Here is a 26,827-nt window from a genome sequence, read left to right as displayed (position 1 = left end):
TTTTTCCGTAACAAAATAGCAAAGCTCCGGACTGTCCGAAGCCCCGGTCGCTCACAGGTGGAGGGTCCCGGGGCCTAGGACGCAGCCCCGGAGCGGGAAGCTCCAGTGGGCCGTGAAGAGGCCGAGTCGAGATCCGGGAGGCGCGGGGGTGGGCGCTGCAGCCGCGGGTTGTTTATCTGGAGTACGGAGGGGAGGGGGGAGCCTGGAAACCGCCCCGTGTCCCATTTCCTCCTCTTGTTTTCGCTCCGGATTCTCCATGTTGGACCCAAACTGAGGAGCCCGGAGCTGCCGCCGGGGGATCGGGGCCGGGGGCACCCGGGGGAGCCGTTGCCCGGGCCGCCCGCCCTCTGTACAGGCCGCCTACCTTCCCGGCCCGGGGAGGAAACGAGAGGGGGGATGTGAACAGCTGTGGAAGTCGGAATCTCGGGAGCTGGAGCGGGCCCCCGCCCAGGCCCCCCAGCCCAGCCCAGCCCGCGCGCCCGCCCGTCCTCCCGCCCAGCCAGCCCGGGCCCGCGGGATTGTTAGATGGAACACGGCTCCATCATCACCCAGGCGCGGAGGGAAGACGCCCTGGTGCTCACCAAGCAAGGTAGGGGCAGCAACTTCCCAAAACTTTGCGTCGCCCCCGGGCGAGGAGGGGGCTAGCACAGCCCCGAACCCCAGGTCTCGGCCCTTGACCTCCCGGGCTCAGAGCCAGTGATCCCGACTGGACCCCTTCGGTCCATCCGCCCCCGCATCCCGGCTGGCACTCAGACCTCCGTGGGGGCTGCACGGGACCCGGGATCCCGGCGCCCTAGGGGAAGGGGCGTCTTCGGCGCAGCTGTCACCCTTTCCCGCAACCCCTCCCCTCGGGATTGAGAGACGGAGGGATCGCTCTCGAAGCACTGGGCCACTCCGCGTCCGTCCCCTCGGAGTTGGGGGATAGGGTCGTCACTTTCCCTCACAGCCGCGCGCGGCTGCCCTGGGATCGCGGGGAGGGGTTAGGAAGGTGACGGAGGGACCCCCAGATGGAACGCAGCCGGGACTGGAATCCAGTACTTCCAGGCCCCCCAAGCCCGAGATCGCTCCGGCAGCTAGCTGGCGGTGACGGCGTCCGGCGGGACTTGGGACCAAGTTCACCACTTGGAGGCGGGGGCGGTCGCGGTGGGGGAGGGGCCCGGGCCCTGGCAGACCAGACGTGGCGGGTCCCCGGCTCAGCGCGGGCCCCGGCACATTGGCGGCGCCGGGCTCCCTCCCGGCTGCCTCTGGCTAGTTTCGCTGAGCAAACAAGCCCGACTCCGAGGCCCGGCCAGAGCCCCTCCCTGCCCGGTGCGCTCCCCCGGGGCCGCCGCTGCACACACAGAGCCGCGTTTGTTTAGCTCGGGAGCGGTGTCCCTGGTTACATAATTCGCCGGATGGCATCAGACCCGGCGTGGTTCTGAATCGCGCAGCGAAAAAGTACGAGTTCTCTGTGGGCAGGGGCTGGCGGCCCCCGCCTTCCAGAGTGTCAGGTGGGGGCGCGAGGGGGCCCGCAGGCCCTCGCCGGGGTGAGGCGGCGGCCGAGGCCTCTCCCGGGGCGGGAGAAAGCTGGGAAGCGAGGGTGGAACCTCTTAGTTTGGTCACAGTGGGGGACTCGAAACTCTTTCCCCCTCCGCCACGTTCTTCTGGCCTTGAGGAATGTGTCCAAAATAGCGGCAGAATTTCCGCGGGGTGTAAGGACGAGTGTGGCGTTTCTCTGGAGAGCCGCCGGACCCGGGCCACCTGGCCCCGGAGGCTGGGGCGGGAGCTGGCTCCTGGGGCGGAATCCGTAGCGCTCCCGCCCCTCCTCCACAGAGCGCGAGGGGCCGGTGCTGCAGTTGAACACACTGAGGCCTAGAGCCTGGTGGGCGGCCAGCTTCGGGGCCTTGTGTGCCCCACGTCTACCCGTTTGGCAACATTAGTCAGCAGGTCACTAATTCCTGGGGTTCACGTTCCAAGGAGCTCCCCCAACTTCCCTAGGAGCAAAGACGCTGAGTTGGTGGTGTCAGCCTCTCCCAAATTTCCCAGTGGAACGAGAGGAGCTGGGAGGGGGTTAGGGGTGGGGGAGGGGGCAGTGTGTTCCTCTTGCATCACTGGCCGGACTTTAAATAAGCCTGCCCTGAGGAGGGATGAGCCTGGCCTACTCAGATCCCAGCCCCCCAGAAGGCTCCGGCCTCCCTGACCTCGGTGTTGCCATGATTTCTGCTCTCCTGGCTGCATCACTAACCAGACTGTGACCCAGGCGGCAACTTCACCGCCTCTGCTGGCTGCTCAACTGTGCTGACGGCTGAAAAAGGGAGGGAGGCTGCGTGTGTTCATAGCTCACTCCTGACTCTTCCCACTCCCTTCCCAAACTCATCCCAGGAAAAGGCCCTAAGAGCTAGCCAGAGGGGAAGAAATCCAGATGTGGGGGGATTCAAGAGGGGGCAGTGGTGATGAATAGGGGGAGGAGCCCTGTGCTCTGGAGTGTGCCTTGGGCATCGTGAGACCACGCAAGGAGTAAGGGATAGGTGGACTGCGCCGGGGCATCGTAGAAATCAGAGCTGGAAGTTTCATCCACCAGGGTGAATGGCAGGCCACAGAATAGATAACAGCAGAAAGCAAAGCAACTGGCTTGGCAGTGTTAAGTTGCTGGTGTTGGATTTTCTTGGAGTTAATGTTTCCCTTTTTTTGTGTGTGTGGTTTAAGCCAGCAGCCACTGAGTCTGTCCCTCCCCATGTAATTTTTTATTTTTATTTTTTAATTGAGACGGAGCCTCACTCTGTTGCCCAAGCTAGAGTGCAGTGGCGTGATCTCAGCTCACTGCAGCCTCCGCCTCCCAGATTCAAGCAATTCTCCTGCCTCAGCCTCCCGAGTAGCTGGGATTACAGGCGCGCGCCATCACGCCTGGCTAATTTTTTTGTATTTTTAGTACAGACGGGTTTCGCCAATTGTCCAGGCTGGTCTTCACTCCTGAGGTGATCAGCCCGCTTCAGGCTCCCAAAGTGCTGGGATTACAGGCCTGAGCCACCGCGCCCGGCCCCTCCCCAGCCCCTCCCCATGTAATTTGATTGCATTCCAGAGAGGGCATACTTTCTTCCTGGGCTGCTTAGGCACCCATCAGCCACTCAACCAACTTTCTCAGTCCCACATCATTTACAAACAAAACCTACATCTTCAAAACAAAACAAAAAACAAAAGCTGGGGGACTGGGGAAGCAGACGTTTTAATTAGCTCCTTTTGGAGTTCCTGCTTCTCCCCACTCCCTCCTGTCCATAACATCCCATCTCCATGCCTTGCCTGCCTTTGGAAAAAGGGGAAGAAGGAGTGTGAGGTACTTATTATTAATAAGTAAATTTCTGGAAAGAAACAAATTGCTCCTAGCTTGGGTGGCTATTTAGTGAAGTTACTTGCCATTGCAGATTTTTGTTTTTCTTTTTTAGCATTCTGTTCTCTGAGGTTTAAGGCTGTCTGGGTGTGTTGATGATTCAAAAGTAATTACAGTAGGGGAAGTAGAACAAAGTTGCTGAAAGCATTGATGATAAAAGCACCAAAATTGGATCATCTTCCCAGACAGATGGGTGAAATGGCTTTCTGGTACAGCAAGGACAGGATTGTGTGTAACATCAAAAAGAAAAAAGAAATGTTAATATCAGCTTGGCAAGAATGGCTGTTTACTGCAGCTCTATATGAGATTGTCACCCCATTGCTAAGAGGTTGTGACCTTGGCTTTTGGATTAGATGGGGAAAAGCCAAGAAAACAAGACCCACCCTGTAACCTCCCAACGTGAAATGAGAACTGGTGGAGGCAGCCTCTTTGGGAGCTCTCTGACCCACACGCCTTTTGGAGGAATCAGAGATTTTTTTGTTGTCCATGAATCCTGATGCCCCTTCCTCTCGATGATGCCTTGGATTACCTTCTCACATGCGGAACTGGACAGGTTCTGATAGCTAATCGCAAGGATTCTTCTGAGAGACTGACCATCTCTGAAAATTGGGATGTGGCAAGTTTTCAGGGTGGCTAGCTCTTTTGTTATCCGCATAAGGGGGAAATTCTGCCTTATTCCCTCAAGAAGTTGTTCAGGCACCCTTCATTGTAGATGTAGCCAAGACTTTTAACTTGAAAAGCTTAGACATGAATCTTGCTGGAAGCTTCCTTCCATAGCTTGCTATGTGGGGGGCGGGAAGCCTCCATGTTTATAGCTGACTCCTCCTCCTGCCCTGCTGGTGCCTCTCACCTTCCTTTGCCTACCCTGGGTCTTGGCCTCTTTGTGCTCTCACAGTGACTGCTGAGGCTCCCTCCTGCATCTCCTTTGGAGTTTTTCCCCCATCTTGGGGTAAGGGTTGGAGCCTGTGTGGTGACTTAAGCTTGTGTTTGCTCCTGCCCCCAAAATCGCAGAAGAGTGCTGATAAATCAGCAACAAAGTTTGTAAATGTCTAACATCTGGGGCTGGGGGTTTGCAGTTGACTTGCGGAGCTTTCCACTGAGCAGCACTGGAATTGCTGTGAAAAATCCCTCGGAGGATGGCAGAGGTGGGGGTGTTCCTTTGTCCTCTCTTCTCAACCATGGAGGTCTTAAAGAAACTGGGTAACAGAAAGGTGTCATTTCATCCTCTCCGTGGGACCTTCCAAATCACTTATCATGGATTTTGTTAAAATGGTAAATACTAAAGAAGTCACATTTCTAGCCAACGTGAATTGATGCTCCCAACCTGTGGAGAATTAAAGTGTTTATAAATAAGTATGGGAAACAAAAGCAATATGTAAATATATATGGGATTATGTGTGTATGTGTGTACATATCAATACATACCTTCCCTTCCTCTTCCTCCTCCATTTTTTTTTTCCTGGTAGTTTTTGGGTAATTTGGGGTATTGTCTTTTATTCCCATCATGGTCAGTTTGGTTCTTAGATTGGATGAAGTAGGACCAGGGTCGGGGTTAAAGTTTTCATTGTTACTTCAAAGCATTGTTTCTGAAGCAAAATTGCTTCAGACCTGGGTTCAAATCCCTTCTTTTCCTATTCACAGTGAGACTTGATAAATCACTTGATAAATCACTTTAGTAACTTATCTATAAAATAGTAATAATGATATCTACTCTTCTATTATACCTAGTAGGTGCTTGATAAATATTAACGTCCTCCTTTTTTACATAGTGAGACGACTCTGTTCGCCTTCCTCCATTCCCCCAAGGACACCGTGTAAACAGCACGTAGTCTTGTGGGTTTTAGTTTTCAAGACAGGTGGCCAGGGGTCAGAGGGGACACTGACTGTGGGGGCTTGGGCCTTCTGGAAGGATCAACCTCTGAGGCTTACAAAGAGCCTTGCTGCACAGACCCCTTCTTTGTGTCATGTGACTTGGGATGTGATTTTATCTGCCTGGGCTTTGGGACTTTTACCATTGTGTCTGATGCCTGGGCATCTGGGGGTGGGAGAAGGCCAGGCATGTGCCCCCTCTGAGTCTCTAAAGTCTAAATCTCTAAACCTCCTTAGAGGTTCTCAAATATGGATATAACGAATATTCAAGACAACTGTATGCTACATTCTCTCACTGTTTGCTTTGAGAGTTAATGAATTCAGAGAAATTGAGGTTTCTTTTAGGTAATTTTAGTAAGAGGGGAAAAAGAAAATGGGGTTTGAAGAGAAATAGATGTTCTTAAGCTATTTGTTTTTTGCTGTGGTTTTAGGGTCCAACATTGAGAAAGTACAAAAGCAGCACTGATCTGCTTTTCATCTTGTCTTAGTCTAGCCAGCTCTGGGAAGCATGGAATTAACTCGCTTGTCTTGGGGACGTGGGATTGGGTGTGGCCCTGACATATTTCCCTCTCTCTTCTGAAATGGAGTAGTTCTGAACTGGGATGCAGATGAGCACATTAACATACAAATCTTACGAAGAAACTACTAGAAATTAAAGTGGGTAAGTTGACTTCTTAAAACTGGAAGCATCTCTGGACCAGAGACCAAATAGAATGGAGTTTCTTTGTTTGGCAAAATGCCCAGCCCTTCAGGTCTGAGTATGCCTGCACCAGGATCTGTTATCACAGGGTACTCCAGTGAGCGCCACAGCCTCCCTCTAGGCAAAAGTGTGTATGCCCTGTTTTATGTTAGCTATTCTAGGAGTTAGCCTTGAACCTGATCTCTGAGTGGATCTGACCTTTCCATTTCCCTCCTAGGTGCTCTAGTCCTTCCCCAACCCCCATCCCCCCAAATCAGACTTTGCTCTTACTCTCTTTTTATTCTATACTTTCTTTTATTTCTTGCCATAGCTTTTTCCATCCTGTTGAATTTGCACTTTCCCACCTGCACTTTTCCCAGGGAAGAAATATGGCCCCAGTCCCAGTGACAGCCAAGCAGACTAGACTCATGGAAAGGCTCAAATTGCCTGTGGAAGGCTTCCTGGATAGTAGATCCCAGCTGTTCTGTTCCCACAGCAGAATAGAGCTAGGACCCCTCTTTCACAGGAACAGGGGCCTGCAGGTAGAGACAGCAGACCCAGGTTTTCTGTCTCACATCACATAGAACTATCCCTAGAGAAGAAAACCGGATCCTGGGCATGAGTCCTCCAAGGCTTACAGAAACACTGAGCCAGTCAGGTATGGTGGGGAGAGGGGCCAAGGGGACTTTGGCTGAATTGCCTTCTAGCCCTGGGTTAGTCAGAGACCCTGGCACCTTTAGTTGTTGGTTCTCAGCCAGGGACACACATCAGAGTCTCCTGTGACACTTGCTAAAAATACAGACCCCCCACCTGGGATCTACTGAATCAGCTCACGGGCAGGTGGGTCAGGCATGCATGTGTTCCAAATGCTCCTTGTGGCTCTGACAGGTGCCCCTGGAGAAGAGCCAGGTAGGCACAGCAGTGGCCCCAACTGCCTGTTTTGCCCCGAGCAGGAAAATTCCTCTTGGTGGTCCAGTTTTACTGTTTGTTAAAGATCTGTGGCTCTTCAAGAGGAGTCCTAAAGTTTTCAGAGTAAATGGACAGAGTAATGATCCATCCTTGTTTACCCAGTAAAGGTTATAGCCAGTATTTATAGAGTACTTGCCATAGGCGAGGTACTATTCCTAGCATTTTGTATCTAGTATCTCACTTAGTTCTCCTGACAACTTTTCCTTTCCGATAAGAGGAATTAACCTCACTTAACAGATAAAGAAAACTTTCTCTTTTTTTTGACAAGGAGTCTCGCTCTGTCGCCCAGGTTGGGGTGCAGTGGCACAATCTCGGCTCACTGCAAGCTCCACCTCCCGGGTTCATGCCATTCTCCTGCCTCAACCTCCGGAGTAGCTGGCACTACACTACAGGCGCCCACCACCACATTTGGCTAATTTGTTTTTTATTTTTAGTAGCGATGGGGTTTCACTGTGTTAGCCAGGATGGTCTCGATCTCCTGACCTTGTGATCCGCCGGCCTCGGCCTCCCAAAGTGCCAGGATTACAGGCGTGAGCCACCGCGCCCACCCTGCAGATAAAGAAAACTTTCACAGAGAGAGGGGAAGGATTTTGCCCAAGGGTACATGGCTAGTGTCAGCCAGACATTTGCATTGTCTGGCATTTCACTTTTTTGAGTGCCTTTGAGTTCATGCTTCAGGTGCATGCTTCAGGTAAAGCCACCTTTTAAGGGACCATGCAGGGGAAACCTTTCCAGATTGACTTATGAGGAAACTTAACCCCAGAGAATTGTGCCCTAGCAAGGCCACGGAACTGTTGAGAAGCTGAACTGGAGCAAGAGCTGGGTTTCCTGATGTCTAGATCAGTGCTTTCTCAAGTGGACTCACCTATACAACTTGGCTGGTCCTAGGTGAAGCTGAGGGGTGTAGGGGGAGAAGGCGAATGTTCCTGGAGATGGGTGCCTCCCTGGCAGACTCCTTCCAGTCCTTCTGCAGAGGCCAGCCACATGAAGGAGGAACTGGTTGGCCAGCCTCAATGAGTGTGTATGTGTTTGTGCAAGTGATTGGTTTTTGTGGAGTCCCGGAAAACATCATTTCCGGTTTGGCCGTTACTACCTCTGAAATGAGGTAACCTCTGAAATGAGTTAGAAGAAATCTCTATGGTCCCTTTAATGTGAACATTTTGAAACGGGGACTGAGGTAGGAGTATGAAAGTGCTCTACGCTTAATGAGTAGCAGTTGACACTTACCAAGCTTTTGTTAGGACCAGGACTCTCCCTGAGCTCCCTGTAATTCTGACACTGAGAAATAGGTAGTCTTCCCGTTTTGCAGATGAAGAAACTGAGGCCCATGGCTGCATACCTTACACATGGCAGAGCCTAGATTCGAACTCAAGTCTAGGTGCCTTATGTATTGTTCCCTGGTCAGAACAGATACCCTTGCTTTGTCCTGTGTCCTCACTACTTTCTCCAGCTCACGTTTGTATCAACCTACAGCAGGCCTACATACCTGGAAGGGAAAGAAGCACTGGATTCTTCCTAGGCTTCAACTGTATCCAAGCATTCCAGGAGTCAAGGGCACAGCACCAAGGCAGGAACTTGAAACACTCACTGAGAGGGTGTCTGTGTGTAGCCCCTCCCACAGGGGCTTGTTCTACACCTCCTTAAGGGGACGGAGGGGTTGAACTCCAGGTGGGCAAGTGTGGTTTCCAGTCCCTTAACAATCTTTGCTCTGGCTGGTGCTACATAGGGCAGGGTCTCCTGCTGAGGCAGGGGCAGGATCCAGCCCTTTGAGTTTTCTTGGATGGCATCTCAGGCTTGTCCCTGCTCCCCTGTGGGCTATTATATCACTTCCTGACATCCCCCAAGAGCCCTCTGGAGTGGGGCTTGCAGGGCTGAGCCTGCAGCTGACTTGTCTATGAGGAAATGCCTCCTCTGTCTCTGATCCAGGACCTACTACTTCTGGAGGCCCACCCCAACCCAGCACGTTTTTAAAGTATGTTAGAGCTGCCCAGGAGGGTGTTTTGGGAATAACTCCTTTAGAGGCTGATTCTGAAATCAGCATCCTTTAGAAGTTGCCAGAAGTCCCCTGCTCCCAAAACCGAGTCCTCTGACCTCTCTAGCTGAGGTCAGAGAACAGACTGCTGAAGGGGGAGAGACAAGAAAGTGTGTGACCTGTGACCCTCGCCCCACAGGTGGCATTAAGGACTCAGGTCTGAAAGAAGAGACAGCCATGTAGGGAGCTCTCCTGCCCAGGGAAAGGGAACTAATGGAGACACTGGCTTAGGTAGGACTGCCCCAGTTGCTGGTGCCCTCCCTGCACCAGCATACAACATGCTGGTATGAACCAAACAGCATGGCTAAAACTGCTTTTTTAAATTAAATTTTATTTTATTTTATTTTTTGAGACAGAGTTTCACTCTGTCTCCCAGGCTGGAGTGCAGTGGTATGATCTTGGCTCACTGCAACCTCCACCTCTTGGATTCAAGTGATTCTCGTGCCTCAGCCTCTAGAGTAGCCGGGATTACAGCAGCTCGCTACCACACCCGGCTAGTTTTTGCATTTTTAGTAGAGATGGGGTTTCACCATATTGGCCATGCTGGTCTCGAACTCCTGATCTCAAGTGATCCCCACCGCCTTTGCCTCCCAAAGTGTAAAACTGCTTTTTTCAAAAAATGCCCGTGCAGTTAGTTCACAGTTACTTTTTGGAACTTTGGGAGCCAGTGCTAAGCTGGGTCCGGCCCTGCCTTACTTGTTAGCAGTAGAGAACAGTGTCAGTGGCCGGGTGTGAAAGCAGTACACCCTCCCCATTGTTTGCAGTCTTTTGGGGGCTACCTAGGCATCCCACTCTCTTTTGTTCCCTGCCGACTCACCTGCTGGTCCCAGGAGCTCTTCCGTCCACCTGGCACTTTAGGGTATGTCCATAGCCAAGGCACAGATGCCCCTTGCAGAGGACCTGGGAGGACTTCTCTCCATGGGGGAGTCCCAGTCAAATGTGTCTTGGCTGCAGGGTTCAGGCAGCCGGCCAAGAAGGGCCGGAAATGCTCCAAATACTCTCCTTCCTCCAATAGCTGAGAGGAAGGAGGCCCCTCAGAGGGGCCATTTTATAGTGATAGCCAGGCTAAGGCTAAGTCCTTTGCTGTGGGGGATGGGAGGTGGTGGGGAAGGAAGTACTTCTGGGGATGAACCAAAAAAGAAAGCAACTTTCTACGTGAATGGGCTTGTTAAAATCTGATTGCCTCAGAGGTTACCTTCTGCCAAATGCCAGGCAGATGTGTGAGAAGTTCCTTTGCTGGGACACAAAGCTGTGTTGTTGACAAAAGTGGTATCTGGACCTGACCTTCAGGAGAAGATTAAAAATACTGTTGCCCTGGTCACTCTGGTCTTCATTTGTGTGTATGTGTGCATGTGTTCACGTGTTAGTACATGCACACGCTTTTTTTTTTTTTTTTTTGAGACGAGGTCTCACTCTGTCACCCAGGCTGGTGTGCAGTGGTGCAGTCACAGCTCACTACAGCCTCGAACTCCTGGGCTCAGGTGATCAGGTGATTCTCCCACTTCAGCCTGCCAAACTGGGACTACAGGTGCACCTGGCTAATTTTTTTTTTTTGTAGAACAGGAGTTTGCCATGTTGCTCAGGCTGGTCTTGAACTCCTGGGCTCTAGTGATCCACCAGGCTCGGCCTCCCGAAGTGCTGAGATTACAGGCTTGAGCCACCTCCCCCGGCCCATGCATATGCTTCTTAAGAGGCAGCTGCAAATAGTGTCCTCACCTGGTACTTCTTGAGGGTGGTGGGGGTGAATACCAGGGGAGATGGTGATTTTTGTCTCAAGTGAAACAGTCTTACTTGCTTTTGTTTTTCACAGAATACCTAGTCAGGGAGTTTGTGAGCTGGAAAACAAATTTTGTTGTGGATTGGGGAGAAGGTATAGGGGCTGTTTTGACTTTCTGAAACCTGCTCATAGTAGAGCTCTCAGGCACCTTTCCCTCGTCTTCTTGGGCTTCATCCACGTGATGATGGTGGGAGGGCTCCTGAGCTGTTGCTGGCCTCCTGGAATGAGGCCCATGATGTTGCCAATTAGTGGTCCTCTCCCCTTGGATAATTAATTAAAACAAGCACAGCATTTAGCTCTAGAGTTCGCACAGTGCCTTACTCTAACTTCGTTTATCCTTTCAGTCCTGAGTGAGGGCTTGCTGTTATCCCAGTTTATGGATGAGGAAACTAAGGCTCCAGAAGGCTGTGTGGCTGGGTCAGTAACTGGCAGAGCCCGGACCTCAGCCCTGATGATCCCCAGTGGGGGCATACTCCTCACATCCCCTCTTCTCCTCACACCCTGCCTCAGTAGGAAGCCTCACAACAGTGAGCTGGAGGGCCGGCCTGGCTTCCCTGTCTTCAGCCACCAGCTCACTTTCTTCTTAAGCCAGAGCTGCTTCCCTCATTGGGTCTGTTCTGGTCCTCTCAGACATCTAGCCCCAAACCAAATGTTTGGGGCAGGGAAGACAGAAGCACGTCTGCATCTGGGCAGGAGAGGAGGGCTGGATGTCCACAGAGGGTAGCAGGGAATGAAGGAGGGAAAGCAGCTTGTCCTGGGGCTACATGGCATCCGCTGGAGTCCTGCCCTTCCTGGTTGGGGAAACCATGTGCAATGAATTTCCTGTGTGGACCAGGCATAATGGCTCACACCTGTAATCCTAGCACTTCGGGAGGATGAGGCAGGATCGCTTGAGCCCAGGAGTTCAAGGCCCCATCCTTTTTTTTTTTTTTTTGTAGATGGAGTTTCGCTCATGTTGCCCAGGCTGGAGTGCAATGGCGTGATCTTGGCTCACCGCAACCTCCACCTCCTGGGTTCAAGCAGTTCTCCTGCTTCAGCCTCCCTAGTAGCTAGGATTACAGGCATGCACCACCACGCCTGGCTAATTTTGTATTTTTAGTAGAAACGAGGTTTTTCTTTTCTTTTCTTTTTCTTTTTTTTTTTTTTTTTTTTTTTTTGAGACGGAGTTTTGCCCTTGTTGCTCAGGCTGGAGTGCAATGGTGCGATCTCCGGCTTACTGCACCCTCCACCTCCCGGGTTCAAGCGATTCTCCTGCCTCAGCCTCCCGAGTAGCTGGGATTACAGGCATGCGCCACCACGCCCAGCTAATTTTGTATTTTTAGTAGAGACCGGGTGTCTCCATGTTGGTCAGGGTGGTCTTGAACTCCCAATCCCAGGTGATCTGCCTGCCTTGGCCTCCCAACATGCTGGGATTACAGGCGTGAGCCACCACTCCAGGCTAAGACAGGGTTTCTCCATGTTGGTCAGGCTGGTCTCGAACTCCCAACCTCAGGTGATCTGCCTGCCTCGGCCTCCCAAAGTGCTGGGATTACAAGCATGAGCCACCACGCCTGGCCTCTGTTTTCTTTTTTTTTAAAGAAGGAAATCCCTGTGGGCCTGTAAATCATCTTGTGCCCAGTGTTCCTCTCCTGGAAGGGCAGGCTGTGCCCCTCCCCATTACACACAGATGGGTAGGGGCTGGCCTGCACCTGGCTGTCAAGGACACAATGCTGAGTGCTGGCTGAAAGGAACCATGTGAAAGGCTCTTTGACACAAGTTTCAGATCCCTCTCTGAACTCTGTGGTTCCCTCACCCTTAAACCCAAGGAACAGTGCAGGTCTTGGACCAAAGCTCCTGGCTCCAGCCCCTCCTTCTTCCTCTCCCCCCATTGTTATCTTGATCTCCCAGAGGTATCTGCTGGTCACAGCAGGTCCAGGCAGGGGTGGGGGTGGATTCCCTGGAGTGGAATCCCAGAACCTTGCGCTGTTTTACCCCTTCCAACTTTGACAGCCTGCCCAAGAAAACCTGGGGCAAGGGGCAGGCGCTAGACCCCAGACTGGTCCTTTACCAGCTCATCCTAGAGAGGCAGAGAGCAAAAGTTCCCAAGAAGACTGTAGTCCTAGCTACTTGAGAGGCTGAGGTAGGAGGATTGCTTGAGCCTGGGACATCGAGGCTGCAGTGAGCCATGATTATACCACTGTACTTCAGCCTGGGCAACAGAATGAGACTCTTGTCTCCGAAAGAAAAAAAAAAAGTTATCCAGAAGAGACCTTGAGAGTGCCCCTACACCTCCCATTTGTTGCATGAGTAAATGTGTATGAGACCCTATACAGGGTAATGGTTAAGAGCCTGGGCTCTGGGTTCAGGCAGATCTGGGTTCGAATCCTGGCTCTGCTATCATACTACCTGCATGACCGTGAGCCAGGTTACTTAACCTCTCTGTGCTTTAGTTTCCCTTCTGTAAAGTGGAGAACTAGTGCCTACCAAAGTGTTAATAGTAAGGATTAAATGAGGCTAATGATGTCAAGTGTCTAACGCAGGCCTGGCACATCCGTGATGCTCAGTAAACATGGCGGTGGCCTAGAAAGACTCAGTGGCTTGCCTCAGGGCCCCAGCTCCCTCAGTGTTCACCTTCCTCTCCTCACATAAAGGAGGCTTCTCTATCTAACTCTTCCGGGCTGTTGCAAATTAGTGGGGGCTTCCCCAGGTCCTGGCTCTGCAGTCGTGACAGGCCCTGGAGGACCCTGGAGTCATTTACTCAGCCAAAGTTACTGAGTGCCTGGTATGCAGAGGGTCACAGAGGCTGATGAATGCACTGAGTTGCGGCCATTGTGGGCCTTGCAGGGAGGCAGCCATGCTGGGAGAGGCTGATGCATTCTGATGAATTCTCTGGAGTAGTATTTAGAAAGGTAAGGAGGACAGCCAGCCTGGAAAAGGATTGGAGGGAAGCAGGACCCCATCAGGGGAGTGGGGAATGACGGATGCCTGAGGTGTTGACCTTGCTGTTGTGGGTCTGAGGTACTCTGCTTCAAGCTCCTGCCCCCAAGTTCAAGGCATTTGTGGGCTCAGAGGCCCAGGGGCTGCCGGCCACATTGTGTTTTTGAGAAGACCCTCATCTCCTGCAGAGTCCAAGCTCCCTCCCTGTTTAGGACTGAGGCGTTTCTGCCTGTTGGGCTCCCTGCAGCGGGCACAAGCCAGGCCTTTCCATGCCCCCAGCCAGCTGCCCCTTTCACCGCCCCCCCAACCTCTCAGGATTACTCAGCCTTCACAGCGTCTGTCACTAAGATGCTGAGTGCATTCCTGACAGCCTCTCTTCAGGAAAAGCCCAGGCTGTGTGGCCTTTTAAAAAAGGCTCTGTGCCCGGGTTAAGCCTCTGATTGTGGTTCTGCATGAAGAAACCATAAACCAAAGGGAAAGCAATGGTTCAGCTTTCGTCTTGGAGCTTTGTGTCAACGTCTGCCCTGAGTCCCTGGGCTTAGAATTTAATGTGAGCCATACAGGCAGGTGGGGAAGCTGTCCTTTCCCTCCAATTTCAGCATAGAAATAGGGAAAGTCCAAGGAACCTCTGTCTTGATGACTTTTCTTTTTCTTTTCCCTTTTTTTTTTTTTTTTGAGCTGGAGTCTTGCTCTGTTGCCCAGGCTAGAGTGCAGTGGCCCGATCTCAGCTCACTGCAACCTCTGCCTCCTGGGTTCAAGCGATTTTTCTGCCTCAGCATCCCAAGTAACTGGGACTACAGGTGTGCGCCACTGTGCCCAGCTAATTTTTGTATTTTTAGTAGAGACGGGGTTTCACGATGTTGGCCAGGCTGGTCTCAAACCCCTGACCTCAGGCAATCTGCCCACTTCGGCCTCCCAAAGTGCTGGGATCACAGGTGTGAGCCACCACGACCGGCCTGTCTTTTTAAATTTGAGATGAGGTCTTACTATGTTGCCCAGGCTGGTCTTGAACTTCTGAGCTTGAGCAGTCCTCCTATATGAGCCACCGCGCCCAGCTTATCCTGGTCTCTTTGATCACTGGGCTCTGCTCTGAATTTTTTCTCCTTGATAAAGGGCTCTGGGGGATGTCCCCAGCACAACTTCATGACAAAATCCCTGTCCCTGGAAATCTTGGTTCCTCTTCCAGAGCCAGGAGCTTGAAAGTGATGTCTAGGCTTTTAGGCTAATTGCTGGAAAGGCCCAGTCATTTTCTAAAAGGTTTCCAATGGCCATACCAATGTTAAGGAATCTGGCCTAACCCAGGGAAGAGGGAGAGAGAGAGAGAGAGAGCAAGCTCTGGACCGGCCAGCAGGGGAGGGTGAGCCTGCACCTGCAGGAAGTCCTTTGCCTTTCTGTTGAGGCAGAGCTGAGTCCCTTATCCTAGGGGGTGATGCTGACTGTACTTGTCCAACTGCTGTGTAAAGGCCATTTTCCCACCCTTGGTCCTGGGGAATAATTTGATCTTCCCCTGCTCCTCTCCAGGGGGCACTGGCAACCCAGTAACTGGATGTTATATGGCCCTCCCATCATCCACTTCTGCAAGGGTCACCTTGGTGCATTTTCCGGGTGTGTTGCTCCTGGGTAGCCCCTACCACATTGTCTTCCTCTTCCCTTCATCTTTGTCCCAAGTAATAACACAGGGCAGTTTGTCTGTCCTTCGTGGTACATTCTGCTTTCGTTTTTCCCCCACAAAGACAGAGGCATTTCCGGCATCCATTTTTCTGCACAGTAGTTTGCCCTGTGCTTTAAACTGGAATGGCTTGGGTTTAATCACTAGGCCCATCGGCTCAGGCTCTGGGAAACTCAAGACCCTCTGGAGAAGAGACCTGGGACCAAGGACCATTCTGTGAGTGGTTGTGCAGCGCCACCTCCTGGCCACAGTGCACATTGTAGCTTTCCACTCTTGCTCAACAGTCGTCAGAAAAGTTCATCTATAGCAGAAGGAACTTGCAAAAGATAATCTTTTTTTTTTTTTTTTTTTTTTTTTTTTTTTTGAGACAGAGTCTTGCTGTGTCAGCCAGGCTGGAGTGCAGTGGCATGATCTCAGCTCACTGCAACCTCCACCTCCTGGGTTCAAACAGTTCTCCTGCCTCAGCCTCCCAAGTAGCTAAGATTACAAGCACATGCCGTCACGCACAGGTGTTTTGTATTTTTAGTACAGACGGGGTTTCACCATGTGGGCCAGGCTGGTTTCGAACTTCTGACCTCTAGTGATCCGCCCACCTCGGCCTCCCAAAGTGCTGAGATTACAGGCATGAGCCACCACACCCAGCGCAAAAGCTATCCTTAAGTCCGTTTCTAGTTGATCCTGTAATGTTCATAGTTTTTTTCCGTATCTGCTTGGCCTTTCTGGGGATGTCTTGCCAAGTCTCCTATTAAAATGACTTTGTTTCCACCACCCAAATTATCAAGGTAGGACTAAGCAGCTTCAGTCCAGAAGCAAGGCTATCACCCTAGAACCTGAGGCTGCAAATGTGTGTTCCAAGGGGCTAATCCATGGTATCTTGTGTTTTACCAATTAGGCTCCCCATCCTGGGGTGGGGGTGGGGGGGCCTTAAAGAGAGCTGCTGGAGTGGAGGAGGAAGACAAGACTGTGAACAAAAAGTGTAGCTTCTTCCTTGGGGCTGGGGCTGCTCTGTAGTTCCTAGTCTCTTGTTTCTAGCCTGAAGGGTTTTTTTTTGTTTTTTTTGTTTTTTTTTGAGAGGGAGTCTCACTCTGTTGCCCAGGCTGGAGTGCCGTAGCGCAATATGGGCTCACTGCAAGCTCCGCCTCCCGGGTTCCCACCATTCTCCTGCCTCAGCCTCCCGAGTAGCTGGGACTACAGGCGCCTGCCACCTCGCCTGGCTAATTTTTTGTATTTTTAGTAGAGACAGGGTTTCACCGTGTTAGCCAGCATGGTCTCGATCTCCTGACCTCGTGATCCGCCTGCCTCGGCCTCCCAAAGTGCTGGGATTACAGGTGTGAGCCACCGCGCCCAGCCTCTAGCCTGAGGTTTTTAGGCAAATTGGGCTCAGTTCTGCCTCCCCTGACCCAGTATCTAGGGAAGCTGATGCTGAACAGAACTACAGCTCCACTAACTCGAAGGGGACCAGGTTACTCCGTTGTCTGGAACTGATGGCCTTCCTGGGAATTGATGTTAGGGAGGATTTTTGTCTTCGTGAATTAATTTTGAGTGGGCTGCAGCTGGAGCAGCACAACACCTTGATTCTGTGCCTGGCCTCATCTTCCCCCATGGAATGAAGAATAAATGCTCTGTAGCTCAGGTCTCCCAACCCAGAGAATGGAGATTCCTGACGTTCCTGCTTTAAAGAGAAAAGGCTGGAATAAACATGTATGTTTTACTGTTAACTGTATGTGGTTGTTCACCAGCCGTATACTGTGTGCCCTAGTAGAGCTTACAAACTGGAAGAGCTATGGGCATGGTAGTATCTGTGGACAGAAACTGATGTCCCTAGAGCTAAGGCTTCTCATTCTGTCCACCCTAGGCCTGGTCTCCAAGTCCTCTCCTAAGAAGCCTCGTGGACGTAACATTTTCAAGGCCCTTTTCTGCTGTTTTCGTGCCCAGCATGTTGGCCAGTCAAGTTCCTCCACTGAGCTCGCCGCGTATAAGGAGGAAGCAAACACCATTGCTAAGGTAGGTGGGTTGGGGTGGTAAGATGCCAGCAAAGAAGGGACTGTTAGTGGGAGATCCCTGCCAATGATGGCAACCAGACAAGGAAGCCTTGCCTGAGGTTGCAAAGATTTCTGGCTGAGAGGGGCCCTTCCTCTATCCTTCCATAAGTAGTTCATTTCCTTTCTGTTCCTTCCCCTTTGCGGTATGGGCCATTCAGATGTCCCTGTGGTTTCTGACGGCCCCTGTGATCCTGATCCTTCCAGGTTCCAGGAACTAGGCAAGGTGCTTTGCATATATTGTCTCATGTGATCTAGCCAGCAGCCCTGTAAGGAGATCACAGGATTTACACTTTGCAGATAAGGGTTTATGGAGAGGGTTTATGTGGCACCTGAAGAGTTCATGGTTGATAAATAGTAGTGTCAGGATTTGAACTTAGATCTCTCTGGCTCTAAAGCCTGTGTTGTTGTTCTCAACTATGCAAAGCTAACTTCCAAGTTACCTGACTTACAGGGAACCAAGGAATTGAAACTACCATGCTGTTAATAACTCCTGTCAGTAATTCTCTCCTGTACTCACACAAGGCATTTGGGATTTTGTGGGTATTTTTTATATGTCTAGTACTTCACAGGTGGGGCCAGCCCCAACCAACAAAAATTATTCTGCCCCAAAAGCCAGTAGTACTTCTCTGAAACACTGAGGTCTGGTTGTCCTTCCTTTTTCTCAAGACCAAGCTGAAGACATACATCAGTGAAAAATCACTGCATTTTGCAGTAGGGGAAATGGTTAAATAAAATACAACATGACAGTATTACTGAGTGATTAGCTTTTACAGAGTTCTCAATAACATGGAGAAGTATTGACTTGCAACATTAAGTAAAAAGGCAGAGTGTGTAATTATATAGCATTCTGAAAAAAGTCTGCTGACACAGATTTGAAGGCAGTACACTGAATGCCACATTGTTTATCTAAGTGCTAGGATTTTAATTTTTCTTCAGAGTTTTCATTAAGAACACTTAAAACTGTAACCTTTCTTTTTTTTTTTGGAGACGGAGTTTCGCTCTCGTTGCCCAGGCTGGAGTGCAATGGCATGATCTTGGCTCGCTGCAACCTCCGCCTGCCGGGTTCAAGCGATTCTCCTGCCTCAGCCTCCCGAGTAGCTGGGATTACAGGCATGTGCCACCACGCCCGGCTAATTTTGTATTTTTAGTAGAGATGGAAAAGGTTTCTCCATGTTGATCAGGCTGGTCTCGAACTCTTGACCTCAGGTGATCCGCCCGCCTTGGCCTCCCAAAGTGCTAGGATTATAGGTGTGAGCCCCTGCGCCCAGCGGTCATAATATTTATATTAGCAAAAATTGGGGTGGGGGGGCTTGCTGATCTCTCTGCACTCCCTCCCCTCACATTTTGGGTACCCACAGTGTGGCTTACTTGATGTTTTGTAGGGCTTGTTCCCCCATATAACCCCTAAGGAGTGCATAGAAAACAACATATTCTCAAAGAGAAGCTGAGTTTAAGGACTTAGCGAGAGTTTGCCACTGTGAGGAATTCAGACTTTGGTTCTGCCTCGACTCTGTGTCCCTGAATCAGTTACTTGAGTTCCCTGTTCCTCACTTTGTCCAATTGAGAGGCAGTGTCAACTGAGAACAGGGACACTTGTCTTCTTCATCCTTCACCAGGCCTAATGTGGAAAGGAAGCTCTAGCCTTTCCCTTTTCCTGCCCCACTCCTAGGAAAAGTAAGTTTTCACATGGTAGGAGCTTCCAGGTGGCTGGGTCTGCAGGAGAAAGTTGCCCTTCAGGCTTAAGACAGAAGTAGCGGGTTTGAATGGGGTGGGAAGGGCGGTGAGATGGCGCTGACCGCCTCCTTCTCTTCCTCAGTCGGATCTGCTCCAGTGTCTCCAGTACCAATTCTACCAGGTACGTGACTCTGGCCTGGTAAGTACTCAGAAGCCAGGACCCTGTGATCCCTGCCAGCTCCATGGGCAGGGTGACGTGCATAGTCCTTGGTGCCTGGCCAGCCACCTCCCTGACCTGCGAGGCCATTTATTCCCCATATTTGTTGAGGGCCTGCTGTGTGCAAGGCATTAGATTTTAGGGGACAGCTGGTGCTCCATGCCCTCTTCCCACAGCTGCTATCCATCCCACACCAGCCCTGGCCACCACCTCCAATGTCCAGATCACTTAATAGTCCCATTGGGAGGCTGAAAGCAATGAAACAACTCCACCTTCTCTCTTCCCGGCCTTTAAGAGGTGCCTATCTTGGGTTGGTGATTGTCTCCACAAATAGCCCAGCTCTTCCCATAGTTATGCCAAGGGGTACAACTGGGCTTTCTTGGTGGGCAGATCTCAGCAACCTGGCTTGGTTTTAGATCCCAGGGACCTGCCTGCTCCCAGAGGTGACAGAAGAAGATCAAGGAAGGATCTGTGTGGTCATTGACCTCGATGAAACCCTTGTGCATAGCTCATTTAAGGTAACTCAACGTCTGGGGAACCCTTCCTACCTTTATCTTGGGCCCTTTTGTGAATCTGACAACAATTGTGTAAGGAAGCTAAAGGTGAGGAAAGAGGAGAGATTAGAAGGGAAAAGGCCAGGCCTCTGGCATTTTGGCCACCCTGGTGTCACAGGTATCTAGAGGCCCCACTAAAGACTGTTGAGTAGGAACCCTGTGTGTTCCACCAGGGCTGCTATCTCCAATCACTCCCAACAGGCTGCATCTGCCCCTGAGCCACATAGCACAGACAGCCACCAGGGCTCTGTGCAGGGCAGGCCTAAAAGAGTGGTTGAATCACCTTTGGCCCTTGCCCCTGCTTGTCTCATCAGGAAACTCAGGCCCCAAAACTCTCAGCTCAGGTAGAATTTGTCAGAGTGGAGGTGCTAAGGAGTAGGGAAAACCAGAATGGGATATCACATTTTGAACTAGGGTGAGAACCCCTTAATGGGGCGGCCAGAGGCACTTCCAGGAGTCTCTAAGATCTGTTTCTCCCCACCCACCTAGGGTTATGGTGGGGGCCTCATGTTTCTTTGCCACCATGCTGACAGCATTAACTTTTCTGCCTTCCAGCCAATCAACAATGCTGACTTCATAGTGCCTATAGAGATTGAAGGGACCACTCATCAGGTGAGCTGCCAGCCCGACCACACCCAGCCCAGAGGGTGGGGGGTCTGCCTTCTGCCCCACGCGTACTGGGGTCCTCCACCCGTCTCAGGGCTTGCGTTCTGTCAGCTGATCCCTTTTCTATAACTCCAGCCTCCCCTTTTTATTGGTATCTTTCACACTCAAGGCTTTCTCATCTTAAAAAAAGAGTTTCAGCCCGTATCCCCCCCAGCTGTCACCCTTGTTTTCTCTTTGCAACCAAGCTGTTTAAAAAAATAGTTTACATTTTATTTAATAATAATAATAATAGCTATCATTTGTTAACCACCATCCTCTCACGTGGCCAGCACTGTTAACATGATTTATTACATTTCTCTGTTCCTTAAGAAAGGTATCTACACCTGTTAAGATACCTTAACCAGGTATCTCTTTTCCTGTAACAGGCAAGGAAACCAGTAGTAACCATTTTCTCTGCTTGGAATGCCCTCTTGCCCATGCTCCCCCCCCCCCCACACCCCCACTGTGAATAGCTAGTGACTTTCTTCCTCCCCAGCCCAGACATCTCCTCCTCTGTGAAGCCTTCTCTGACTGCCTTCCCTGGGGCCCTCCATTGGATTCTGCCTGAGGAAGTACTCAATGTATGTCTGTGAATGTAAAGAGCACTCAAATCTAAACGGACCAGGCTCCAGCCTGCAGCCCAGGCAGTCCCGGCTTAAGGATCATGTGACATTGCTAGTGAAAGACCATTTACTCAGCTTGCCTGCCCAGAAGACCTGCCAGGCCCCGGTCAGGACCAGGCTTGGTCCAGCAGCCCTTTTACAGTCTAGCTGAGGGTATAGGGATGTGCTAAACCCTTGTAGAACAGGTGAAGGCATATTTTCAAACAGATACACACTGTGAACTCCTGGCTAACAAGGAAGGGTATGAATAATTTTTAAAAGGATGAGGTTAAAATAAGGGAGCACTACCTGCCCAAGGTGGGTGAAAGGATGCCAGACTTGATGAATAGCTGGGATGAGGAAGGGGCTTGTTGGAGGTCAAAGGAATGGCAGGCTAACAGATGCTAAGTTGTGGCTGCCTAGAACAGAGGGTTCCTGCAGAGCTCTTGAGGGGTCTGGTGAGTTGGTGGCCAGTTCAGGCCCACTCTAGGAGGGAGAGTCACGGCAGGCTGACTCTCGTTGAGCTCGGGAGTTATGTGGGTAAAGGAGCTTTGGGAGTCAGGCGCCGTGGCTTACACCTGTCATCCCAGCACTCTGGGAGGCTGAGGCAGGAGGAACACTTGAGCCCACAAGTTACAACCAGCCTGGCCTCACACAGCAAGACCCCATCTCTAAAAAATAAGAAAAGAAAAAGGACCTTTGTGGAAATGGTTCTGGTAGCACCTGTGTAGGCTAGAGTCATGGAAGCAATAGAGTGCAGACCGATGGGGGGTCAGGTAGCCAAAGGACTTGCCAAAATGTGCAAGATCGTAAAGGTGGACGCAGGTGTTAGGGGTGGCTGGCAGAAGCAAGCACAAAATCTGGTGCAGAGCAAGAGTCGGCAGGGTATCTGTCTAGAATGGGGCCATTGAGGGGAAAAAGTCACTGCTCCCTGGTGCAGTTCATTACCTGATCGTGACCTGGACAGACTGTCCTGTTGGAGCCAAGGACAGAAAGCTCCCATAGAGGCTGTGGCTGGATTCAAGTAATCCAGGATAGGCTGTTTCCATCTGTGAGGCCTATTCTTGATTACTTGTTTCTGGAGGCAGCTGATGGTCCGCCGCCGGAAACAGAGATGGCTCCTGGGACAAGGTGTATGCACTTCTTCCTACGCCAGGTTGAGGTTGGGACCACTGATCCATTGGAAACCTGGTGAGGGGATACAGCCAGTTCTCAGGGTCTGTGGACCCTCAGGGGGCCGCAGGCTTCCAGCCAGGTAGTCCAAGAGGCTGGGCTGCAGGGGTTGAGAGCTCCTTGCTGCTCTCTGTAACTGGTGAAGGTACCTCGTACTGCAAAGCTTCATCACAGGGAGGCTTCCAACAGGCTGCTCTGCTCTTCCTCAGGTGTATGTGCTCAAGAGGCCTTATGTGGATGAGTTCCTGAGACGTATGGGGGAACTCTTTGAATGTGTTCTCTTCACTGCCAGCCTGGCCAAGGTACCTAGGGGTGAGAGGGAAGAACCAGGAGTGGGTGTGGTGGCCACAGGGGTGGTCCAGCAGCTCCCTTTTGGTCCCTAGGGTGCCACAGGAGGACCAGGACTGCATCCATACTAAGGCATCTTCTCTCCTCCTAGTATGCCGACCCTGTGACAGACCTGCTGGATCGGTGTGGGGTGTTCCGGGCCCGCCTATTCCGTGAGTCCTGCGTGTTCCACCAGGGCTGCTACGTCAAGGACCTCAGCCGCCTGGGTAGGGACCTGAGGAAGACCCTCATACTGGACAACTCACCTGCTTCTTACATCTTCCACCCTGAGAATGCAGTGAGTGCTCCTGACACGTCTCCACGGTAGGGATTGGGAGAGGAAGCAGACTGGAACTGTGGGCTCCACCAGAGAAGTACACCCCTCCAGGAAGACCCAGCCACCCTCTAGGGCTCTGGGGTAAGGGAGGAGGAAGCGGCAGTTGGGAGATTGACACCACATCTTCCCCCCACCAGGTGCCTGTGCAGTCCTGGTTTGATGACATGGCAGACACTGAGTTGCTGAACCTGATCCCAATCTTTGAGGAGCTGAGCGGAGCAGAGGACGTCTACACCAGCCTTGGGCAGCTGCGGGCCCCTTAGCCTGCCCTGCTTCCAAGCAACGGCCATCCCAGTAGGGGACTTTCCCACACTGTGCCTTTTTGATCAGCGTGACAGAGTAGAAGCTGGAGTGCCTCACCACACAGCCCGTAAAGAGTGAGAAGTAATTGGAAAGAGCTTTAGGACAGCTTAGATGCCGAGTGGGCAAATGCCAGAGCAACGATACCCAGAGCTATCTGCCACCACCTTGTTGAGATGTGTGTTTGAGAGAGTGTGTGTGTGTGTGTTTTGCCATGAACTGTGGCCCCAGCATATAGTGTTTCAGTGGGGGAGAAGCTGAAAGACCAAGACTCTTCCCAAGTTAGCTTGTCTCCTCTGTCACCCTAAGAGCCACTGAGTTCTATAGGGATGAAGACTATTGAAGGCTCCATTGCCAAACCATGGCCTTTCCTCAGTGTTGTAAGGCCTATGCCAAGGATAAAGGAAGGGTATGCCTTTGGGTACTCCAGGCACACACCTTTCTGAAATCCTTCTCCAGCCAGCTGCTGCAGACAAAAGATCACATTTCTGGGAAGATGAGGACTTATTTCCAGACCAGCACCCAGTGGCCATCAGGTCTTGTGGACCAAAGGCTGTGCTTGCGTCCAGCTGAGTGCCTGGGACGGGCCCTTTCTGTTTCCCCAAGGCTGGGGTGCTGAGCCTGCCTTCCTCACCACCTAGTCATAGTCTCAAACGTGGGGAAGGAGGTTTTCTCCCTGCCCGGGAAGAGGACAGATAACTGATTTCCGTTCTTTTGACTCTGTTTTAAAATTCTCTTTCTAAACACGGAGTGTCGGGCCTGGTTTGTTTCTGACAAAGTTACAATCCTGGGCCTGTAATGAATGTCGGCAGCGCTGGGGTTGCAGGGAAAAGATAAATCCTCAAAGCGTGGACATGTGTGTCCCCGTGACTTGTGGATCAGCTGAGCTCGGGATCATTTCCATAAGTCTGCTCTTCAGGGATTCTCTGCTGGTGCTGGTGCAAGGACTTTTGTTCCAAGGGCTGGGGAGAACTAAGCTGCCCCAGCCCCTCCCATTTCTTGGGCAGGGCTCTTTCCTGTTGTGTCTTCCCCCAGGGCCTATCCTCTACTGAGCTCTGTCTGTTCCTTCCTGGCTGTTGCTTTGCCTCCCGAGGGCCTCAGAACTTCTGCTGTTCCTGGGCTGAGGGGGAATGAGTGTTCTTGCCATTTGCCAGCCTAATGCACATGCTTTCTGCCTCTGGTAACAGGAGTGAGTGAGCCCCTCAGACCTGCACTCTGGGTGTCTCCTGCTTTCAAAGGTTCTTAATAGTGAATGCTTTAGAATTAAAGTCATCATGAAATGGAAGTTTTCCCAGGGTGGAAAATGAGGAAGTGCTGCTGTAATTGGGAGCACAAGGGGCCTCCCAAAAAGGAGCCCCACCTCAGCATCACTGCCTTAATTATGGCCTCCCTGGGTGGGTGGGGTTCTCTCTTCCCTCCCTCCCTCCCTCCTGGGGTGGGAGGGAGCTCCTATTCCCATCTCTGTGTTCCCTGGAGGCAGGTATCACAAAGCATTTATGAATTGCTTCAGGTGCAGGGACACCACCCACTCAGGACTCTTCCCCATTATCCCTTCCATTGCCACACCCTAGGTCCAGCCTCAGGAACTAATAAGTTCGGAGAAAAGCAGAGGGTAGAGCAGCAGCTTGGTGCTCTCAGTGGTAGCTGGCTGGCTGGCTGGCATCTTTCTCTAGCGTTGTGGTACCACCTTCCCTCCTGTTACAAGGTTATAGGGCCTTGTCTTTCTCTTTGGAATCAAAGTGGAACAGAGTCTCCAGAACTCATGTGGTCATTTCCGCCAGCATCATTCCCCTGGCCTGTGGGGTCCCAGTGTACCTAAAGGGAAAAGGGCCCCATATGCTAGCCAGGAATACCATCTCTTGAAGGAAAGCTGGAGCTCAGACCCTTAGAGCCAACTGTGGCTTTGGACCCAAGGCCTGGCCGAGGCTGCTATCCTAATATTGCAGGAGGGGCCTCTCTTCCAAGCCCCACCCTAAGGGTTAGCCCTTGGCCAAATCTTTTTCTGTATGGGCCCAGCTAGGCTCTTCTGACTAAATAAGCAATAAGACGCTCTAAGCTGACTTGAGTTTCTAGGACCCTTTCCGCCCTCCCTTGGATCTCCATGTTTTTCCAGATGAAAGAAGAGCGTGTGCCACCCCCTTTCCTAACAGGCTTGTCCAAGTGCTTGGTGTGGGGCCCATGACCAAAGCCCAGGATGGCTTGGTGGGAGTGTCCCTGCTGCATCTGCATGAAGCCCCTGCTTTCTAGGCCTCGCTCCCATCAGAACCCTGCCTGCCCACCTGCAACTCCCCCACAGCAATGCCATTCCCACTTGCCCCAGAGAAGCTACTCAGCCAAACCTAGCCAGGGTCCATTCATGTGAACCAGAGCCAGCCTAGTCATTATTTGCTGTCGGGTTTCCAGTTTCACCGTGTGTTAGGGTGAGGGATGACTGTAAAATTTGCTCCTCAGAGGAATCGGGCCAGACTCAATTTTGGAGGGCAAGACAGGGAGGAAGCTGCTTCATCTCGGACTCTGTTCTAGGGCTTCCCACCATCAGCCCCTCCCACTTGAGACTGGTCTTTGGGAGGTAATAGGCCACCATGCTTGGTCAGCACCAATTCAAGCCATGCCAGGAATCTGCCTACCTGCCAGGTTCAGTTCTTTTAAGGTGCCTCTTCAGGGACACAGTGTGTCTCTCTGATTGGGCTTCTAAATCAAAAGCCTGATGTTCGTGTCCCTCTCATAGGGGGAGCTTTGGACACAGGACCAGTTTGGAAAAGGGTCAGGTAAGGGTTTCCACTCTGCACATTGTAGAGGGGACACTCTGTAGGCCCATGGGTCCCTTACTAGAAAGGTTGAGTGAATTTGCCTTCAGTTAACCTGGGACCTTCTGTTTAGCTTCCTTCTGCCTCCCAAAGATTTTAAGCATTTTGTAAATGTATAAACTCACCTCTGGTAACAGTGGCCCAGACGCTGCTTTGTGCTAAAAGCATGGGAAGTGTAAAGGCAGTATTTCCCTGGGAAATGGATGTTACTCTATTCTGCTGCCCCTACCTGTTCCTGAGGCCTCATTTAGAAAGAAAGTCCCCTCAGAAGGCTGTCTGGCACTTATTGTCCTAGCCAGGTCAAGTATATGAGAAAGGTAAGTTCATTTTCCCCTTCAGGTCCTCAGTGGATTACTTAACCACTGCTGTCCCTCGGTCCCTTTTTCCTAAACAGGGGTTTAGTTCTGTCTTTTTCTCCTTTTTTCTAAATGCCGGTAAATATCTACATTCAGCCAGGAAAGAGGAGGCCAGAGGTCAGGCCAGCTGCCCCCATTCTTTTAACGTTGTAGGGCCTGCCCCTGGAGTGGACCCTCCTCTTTGGGCCTCGTGAGCTTTTTTGCTTATCATGTTCAATCTCGTGCCGCTTTCCCCCTTCAAGACGCCACTTGGAGGGTAGGGGATCTGCTTCCCATTGTAACTGGGCTATGGGATGCTGACTACCTTGCTTACAGATTCATGGTTTGATAAATTTGTTGTATTCAAAAACTTGAAATGCAGGACGCCATTAAGTGTCTGTTTATATTTTTGGAATATTTGTATTACTTACAATTAATTAATAAAAGTGGTTTTAAAAACCTATCCAGGAATGTGAGCTGCCACTGACCTTCATTGGCCCTTAGGTGTTCACTGAGCCCTTAGCAATCACCGCCTTTCT

General features: G+C 51.4%; 1 protein-coding gene across 2 annotated transcripts; it reads left to right on the top strand.

The window, feature by feature from the left end:
• On the top strand, positions 1-26,759 carry CTDSP2 (CTD small phosphatase 2). 2 transcript variants are annotated; one of them, XM_050747359.1, is made up of 8 exons: positions 1-589; positions 17,131-17,279; positions 19,134-19,172; positions 19,625-19,726; positions 20,318-20,374; positions 22,392-22,484; positions 22,622-22,807; positions 22,984-26,759. In XM_050747359.1, the coding sequence occupies exons 1-8, from the start codon at positions 526-528 to the stop codon at positions 23,107-23,109; spliced, it is 816 nt and encodes a 271-aa protein (XP_050603316.1). In that variant the 5' UTR covers positions 1-525; the 3' UTR covers positions 23,110-26,759. The 2 variants fall into 2 exon arrangements, with proteins under 2 accessions (XP_050603316.1, XP_050603315.1); XM_050747358.1 differs by having other exon boundaries at positions 19,134-19,190.
• The last annotated feature ends 68 nt before the right edge of the window (positions 26,760-26,827 follow it).

This window comes from Macaca thibetana, chromosome 11 (genome assembly GCF_024542745.1).
Source record: "Macaca thibetana thibetana isolate TM-01 chromosome 11, ASM2454274v1, whole genome shotgun sequence".
In the NCBI taxonomy this organism is placed as follows: domain Eukaryota; kingdom Metazoa; phylum Chordata; class Mammalia; order Primates; family Cercopithecidae; genus Macaca; species Macaca thibetana.
The sequence above is the reverse complement of the archived record's forward strand: the minus strand, read 5'-3'. Positions and strand labels throughout refer to the sequence as shown.